Source organism: Clupea harengus, chromosome 10 (assembly GCF_900700415.2).
Source record: "Clupea harengus chromosome 10, Ch_v2.0.2, whole genome shotgun sequence".
Taxonomy (NCBI): Eukaryota; Metazoa; Chordata; class Actinopteri; order Clupeiformes; family Clupeidae; genus Clupea; species Clupea harengus.
The window spans coordinates 19,533,029-19,540,528 of NC_045161.1; the positions used below are offsets into that span (position 1 = coordinate 19,533,029).

Consider the following 7,500-nt stretch of genomic DNA (forward strand, 5'->3'; position numbering starts at 1 on the left):
TGTGTGTGTGTGTGTGTGTGTGTGCTCTCTAGAGGCGCTGTGGAAACTGGCGCTGTAATGGTCGCCCAGCGCTGAATCACCACCTCACCACGCGTGTGTGATCTCATTAAAAGTTTTCTATTTCCTTCCGCAGGCGTTCAAAGAGATGCTGTACGCTGCCCAGGACCAGGCGCCCTCCATAGAAGGTAAGAAGAACCCCCCCCACCCCCGCCTCCATGCTCCAAGAGGGGTGGCTGGGACCATTGCCTCATCTCGGCCAGCCCAGAACACCCCCCCCCACACACACACACACACTCTAAATATAACCAGACAGAGCCACAAATCAGTCAGCCGACCCTCCCTCAGCGGCCGACCCCCCCCCCCCCACTGGCCGCTCCACCCCGCCACGCTGCTCACACGAGACTCAGTAGAGCATAGTGGAGCCGAGACGAGACGAGACAAGGGCCCCGGCTAAAATTAATAGAGTGAAACATGCAAATGGTTTATCACCAGAAGTCACGGAGCAGGGTAAACAAAGTGTGACCGGTTTCACACACACACACACACTCACACACACACCAATAAATACATACATACATACATACATACATACATGCAGTACATATACATATACACGTACACAAACACACACACACACACAAACACACACACACACACACACACACATACATAAACACAGAGGGTCCCTCAGGGAACTCATTCCTGTCATATGGAAGAAGAACTAACTAATGCTGGTTTGTGGCAGCACAGCTCCAGTTGCAGTCTGGTGCCAGTGTGCACTGTTGTCATTCCAACAGTCCTGAGGTGCTAATTTGAGCGCAAGGTGCTGATCTGTGTGTGTGTGTGTGTGTGTGTGTGTGTGTGTGTGTGTGTGTGTGTGTGTGTGTGTGTGTGTCTTTGACCTTGTGTCTTTTGAAATGAGAGTAGTGGGTTTCAGATAGCGTGTGTGTGTGTGTGTGTGTGTGTGTGTGTGACAGGGAGGCAGATGTGATCAGCTGGAGAAAGACAGACTTCTGATTGACCCGAGGAGGGTACAGTGTCCAGAGCATGAGAGGAAAAGGATGCGGAGGGTATATGTTTGTATGTATGGAGAGGGTAGACTTTTCAGAGCACGAGAAAGAGATTTCGATATTTCTATTGAAGTTTTAAGCACCGCGGGTGTCGTCTGCTCATAACATCTTTCAGCATGAACGTCTGGAAGTATTTTGTATCTCTTAAAAGGTCTACTGGGTTGAAGGCTGATGCTATGCCTGGGTCTGAATTAAATAGGACACCTATGGATTGTGAGACTCTTGTTCTAAGGGTAATAAGCACTCATTGTCTTTGTCTTTGTCTGGTTTATGATCTGAATACCCTTCCTGTGTTCTTCAGATGATGTAAAGATGTAAAAGGACCCCATGACGTTAACTTTATGAGAGTATTTCAATTCCAATTTTTCAATGATCAGTTCATTGTCTTTTGTACTTAAAAACACATTTGAATGTTGAAATGTCAAAAAAGATGACAAGACAAAAGCCTATGTAAATATATGCACATGCAAAGATGTTCAGTGACTTCGAAACACAAGAAAACCAACCAATCGCATGGAGTCTGTTTGAAAACCAACCAATCGCATGGAGTCTGTTAGATGTGTTTGAAAGCTCCCGCCCTCTTTTGAAACTCTTTGATGTCCCACTGTCACCAGTGTGTGTGTGTGTGTGTGTGTGTGATGTCCCCCTGTCACCAGTAAGGTCAAGGGGGCGGAGCAGCCATCTGTCAGCGGGCAGGGCGGACTGAAGCAGAGTATGACATGTGAAGTGCTATTGGTAGCACAGGCCCCATATAGCCCTTCATGATGGGGTATACACACACACACACACACACACACACACACACACACACATGATGGGGCGTGCTGGTTTAACGTGATTTGAACAGAGGCCAGGCAGATAGTGCTTACAGCAGCATTTCCCCCTGCATCCATCATTTAGATGTTTGCTAAGAGCATATTGTGCTCTGAAGTGGTGATTTTATTAAATATTCCCAGATGAAATGCTAATGAAAAGAATACACACACACACATTTATATTACGGTGATGCATTCTCACAAACTCACACACAGGCACACAAACGCATAAAATCATGCACACACACACACACACACACACACACACACACACACACACACACACACACACACACACACACATGCACACATCCACACACTCTCACACACTCACACACACACACTGTCAGCCTTCTCTGAGTGGTGTTCTGCGGGCACATTGCCCCCTCAGGGAAGTCATTTACTGTGCTGCTGCCCAGTCACACACACACACACACACACACACACACACACACACACACACACACACACTGCTCATTTACATTGCTTCTGCCCAGTCAGTTCATCAGTTCAGTGAGGGAAAGTCAGCCCTTCAAAGCCACTTTCTCAGGGCACACACACACGTACGCGCACACGCACACACACACGCACACACACACACACACACACACACACACACACACTGCTCATTTACATTGATATGAATGAGCCTTGTGATGGATCTGAGGGAGTTTGAGATCTGTGAAACATTAATGTATAATTAACATGGAGTAGACAAGGCATTCATACTGTCACCTCCTATTCCAAACATGTATTCTGTGGAATCCTGGGAATACTGGGAACACTGGGAATACTGGGATGATTAAAAGCTCCTGGGCTCCTGTAGGTGCCTACAACACTCCGATCTCTGTTCCCCAGGCAATACATCTACTGATGAAAATGGAATCTGTAAATTGCAGTACTATAAATCACATGACTATAAATCGCGGTACTGTGAATCGTTATGCTGTAAGTCGTACTGTAAAGGGATGTACTGTAAATGGATGTACTGTAAAGGGCGCTGGATAACAGTGTGTGCTAAAATTAATTAATGTCCATGTAACCGCTAGAGCTAAGAAGTCATTCACTCTGCTCTACATTGATCTAAACTTCACCACTGATTACTTTATCCAAAGTGAAGCACAGTTCAGGACAGTTCAGTTACAGTCTGTGTGTGTGCCCTGGAAATTAACGTCAAGACCTTTAGCACAAGTGTGTGTGTGTGTGTGCCTGTGTGTGTGGGTGTGTGTGTGTGTGTGTGTGTGTGTGTGTGTGTATGTGTGTGGTGTATTATTCTGAGCTGTTTGCCTTATCTGTGTCTGAGCATAATTCTCTGCCCTCTGCAGCACTAGAGGAAGAAGAAGCTTGATATGGTGTTGGTGTAATTAGCTCCTGCAACCCTGCTTGACCTGTTGTACATGAGAGCATGGAGTGGATAAATGAACACCTGTGTCTAGGCCTGTTGTATATGAGAGCATGGAGTGGATGGATGAACACCTGTGTCTAGGCCTCAGGACAAACAAGCACAACCCTTAATTACACTTTACTCATTACGTCAGGTGGTGACTTAGGTGTTTATTGTCCCGCAGAAATAAAGATCAGGTTCATTAGTGCAAATAAAACATTACAAAATGAGCTGCTTTGCTTGCTCAGCGACAGTGATGGATTGTGTAGCCGGTGGTTTCCAAGTGGCACTGCCAGCCTAGCCCCCAGGGTGTGAACCCACCAGCGTCTGTGCCGTCTGTGCCCGTCTGTGCCAGCCATGTTTCATTTGTGCTCATATGCTGAGCCCTCCACAGCGCTCGAGTGCCTGTGACTGTTGCCATTAAAACATCCCTCTCTGCAGCTTTACCGCCGTGCACTCACGGCTCGAGTCCTTTGTTTCTGAGCTCCTGTTTTAATTAAAAGAGCGCTTGCGTGCGCTTCTGAAACCCCAGACTGGAGCGTATTGGGGAGGGAGAACAGCTGGCTGCCCGGGCCAGTGGAGGTGGTGGAGGAGGTGGAGGAGGTGGAGGAGGTGGAGGAGCCTGCCTGCCTGCCTGCCTGCCTGCCTGCCAAGAACAACTTGCGTCTCATCAGCCTGAATTAGCCGCGTGGTTATTAGATACTGCGCAGCAGTAACCTCACATAAACATGCGTAGCTGGGGAAGCTGCGTTTATTTGCCCATGAAAGCTTCACAGGGGCAGTGCCAGGGGGAGTGCCAGGGGGAGTCTGGGGCTCAGAGCTGGTGCTGACCTGCCTGCCTGCCTGCCTGTCTGTCCTGACTGCCTGCCTGTCTGCCTGCCTGCCTGTCTGTCTGTCCTGACTGCCTGCCTGCCTGCCTGCCTGCCTGCCTGCCTGCCTGCCTGTCCTGCCTGCCTGTCCTGACTGCTTGGGTTATCAGATGAATGTGGAGGCTGTCTGGGCCAGACTGCCCTGCAGTGTGTGTGTATGTGTGCGAGTGTGTGTGTGTGTGTGTGTGTGTGTGTGTGTGTGTGTGTGTGTGTGTGTGTGTGTGTGTGAGAGTGTGTGTGTGTGTGTGGTAGGCTCAGGGTAGGGCTCAGTCAGTTGCTGAGGAAGGCCACAGCTCTTCTAAACAGATAACACATCAGACTGATCTCAAATGCCAGGCCACTACCATGTTAATCCTGCAGAAGGGTGGTGTATTGAGCCAGAAGAACACACCTGTTCCTATACCACACCCAGGGACAGACCCACAGTCACAAACAGACTTGAAATAAGTATAATTATAATTCCAATAATTCTCATTCTAATTAGTGTCACATTTTAAAGGTTATTTATAATGTATTATCAACACAGCTATAACACATTTACAAAGTAACCATCATCACGTATCCAACATGAGCAGCCATTAATACACCAAAATACAATATGTTGTCTTTGGACCAGCCAATCACAAAATCTGCACAAGAAACTACAGAAACATCACAGTACTGATAGTGACATGTCCATTCCCCACCTTAAAGGGAGCAGGTTTGAATCTGACACATGGATTTTTTTATTATTATTTTTTTTTTTTTTTCACACCAGGAGACAAACTTAAGTGCCTATCTGTTTCTCTATTCCTTCTGTATCTCAGTCTCTGTGTCTCCGTGTGTCTCAAAGGTACTTGTCTGGGTTACACCTTGGTCTCCTTCATAGATTTCACCAATTATACTTGATGGATCGACTCTAAAACCTCCCATTGCTCAGTGCTGTCTGGCTTTCTGAGCGGAGGTTTCTCTGTCGTGTGTGTAGAGTGTAAGTGTCTCTTGTGGTTCTGAGCGGAGGTTTCTCTGTCGTGTGTGTAGAGTGTAAGTGTCTCTTGTGGTTCTGAGCGGAGGTTTCTCTGTCGTGTGTGTAGAGTGTAAGTGTCTCTCGTGGAGGTTTCTCTGTCGTGTGTGTAGAGTGTAAGTGTCTCTCTTCAAGGCAGACCGCATGTCTCTCGGGGATCTAGGTGTCACCTCATTTTAGCAAGACATATATATATACATACTAGGGGTGGGAATCTCTTGGCACCTCACGATTCGATTCGATTCCGATTCAGAGGTCAACGATTCGATTCTAAACCGATTCTCGATTCTAAACCGATTCTCGATTCTAAACCGATTATCGATTATCAATTCTAAACCGATAAAGTGATTATCGATGCATCTCGATTTTTAAAACATTTGAGTTTGCTACTCAGAGTCTCAAATCACTTTCTACTTTGTGTTTGATAATTAAAGAAAATCAACAGATCTATTTTTTTATTAGAGAAAAAGTTTTTCCTTGTCACAATTATGAATTCCTATTAAACAATGCAATAATCGATGCAGCTTGCATTTCAACACAAAATGAATGTGTAAAAAAAAAAAAAAAAAACTTTTTTTTTTTTTTTTTAATTAAAAAAATCGATTATGAACTTTTCTGAATCGAGACAGAATCGTTCTAGAGAGAATCGAGAGAAATCGAAAAATCGATTTTTTCCCCAACCCTAATACATACACACACACACACACACACATACACACACACACACACACATATATATGTGAGGAATATATATATACATAGATATCTACATCTTTCCAGTGTGTATCCCATATATATATATATATATATATACACACACATATACATACATACATATATATCTACATCCATCCAGTGTGTATCCCAACCTGCGCTCATTGACTGCTGCTGAAGCAGACAGACCACACAGAGGGTTTGTGTCTGACCCCCTGACCCCTGAGGCCCGGCCCAGTGCTCAGCGGAGGAGTAGGGATAGAGCTGTTAGTGTCGGACTGAGGGGAACGGCTCCAGCGCTCAGAGGAGGAGTAGGGATAGAGCTGTTAGAGCGTCTGACTGCCTGACAGCCGGTCCTTTGCGAGAGGCTGACGTGTCGGGCCGTGCCAGTCATGTGAAGAGGGCCCAGTGTCTTTGAAGTCTGTGTGCCAGGGAAGAGGTTGGCGAGGTAGGCCAGCCATGCCAATCGAGTGGTGTGGCACAGCGGGCATCAAGAGCGGGCATTCTCGTTTAGAGGGGCTCAGTATGAGTGAGGTAGGTACTGATGGCAGTGTAGAGTAGGGGGGAGGGACACAGACAACCTGTCTTGTTTTGAGGGGTGCGGTGTTCGTGAGGCAGACTGTGATTCCAGTTTTGTGTTAAAGGGCGCAGTGTTGGCACGGTGGGTGGCGATGCCAGTCTTGCGTTGAGGGGTCTGATGTTGGGGTGGTGGGTGGCGATGCCAGTCTAGTGTTGAGGGGTCTGATGTTGGGGTGGTGGGTGGCGATGCCAATCTTGCGTTGAGGGGTCTGATGTTGGCGTGGTGGGTGGCGATGCCAGTCTAGTGGTGGGTGGCGATGCCAGTCTAGTGTTGAGGGGTCTGATGTTGGCGTGGTGGGTGGCGATGCCAGTCTAGTGTTAGGTGATCTGATGTTGGCGTGGTGGGTGGCGATGCCAGTCTTGCGTTGAGGGGTCTGATGTTGGCGTGGTTGGTAGCGATGCCAGTCTTGCGTAGAGAGCTGCAGTGTTGGCATGTGAGCTGGAGCAGCTTGTAGCCTGCTGTGGGAGCAGCCAGCTCAATTAGCATCCCTGCCTGCGCTGATCAAAGAGCATTGAACACCACCGCAGCACCGAACACACACTCCGTCTCTGTCAGTCTCTCTCTCGGTCACAGCTCCATGTTAAACCTCTATATGTTTGCACAGTAATCCATTTTATTAAAGAGGCCGCATGAATATCTACCTGGAATTCACAGTTGTGTGGGTGACGATTTATTACAGGCCCATATGGGGCTAATGAATATTGGCATCCATTTTGTAGTCTCTCTGTTTGATTGACACATGCAGCCTGTTCACTGTAGGTATGACTTCTTCATGCGTAGGCAGCCCAGCCCAGCCCAGCGCAGGCTCTGTCTCCATTAGGGGCCCCAGGGACCCCACCCCACACTGGGAGCCCGTCCGCCAGCAGCCATCCATCCTCCCCCCACCAGCCTCAGCCATCCTCCCCCCACCAGCCTCAGCCATTCATGGCAGTTTCATCCTCTTGTGCTTTTGATTGCAGGCAGAGCCCACCGGAGCACGCTGGAGCACGCTTTCAGGTGTCACTGTATCATTGTGTGTGTTTTTGACCATTTTATTGACCTGATCCTATCTCCTCAGGTGATGAGAAA

The 7,500-nt window shown here is 47.7% G+C and overlaps 1 protein-coding gene across 1 annotated transcript in view; it reads left to right on the forward strand.

The window, feature by feature from the left end:
• The window catches only part of xpr1a (xenotropic and polytropic retrovirus receptor 1a), an 84,040-nt gene that overhangs the window by 7,012 nt on the left and 69,528 nt on the right, over positions 1 to 7,500 (forward strand). The window contains exon 2 of the mRNA XM_012828236.3: positions 134 to 185. Coding sequence (XP_012683690.1) covers positions 134 to 185 — 52 coding nt within the window. The remainder of the gene's footprint in view (positions 1 to 133; positions 186 to 7,500) is intronic.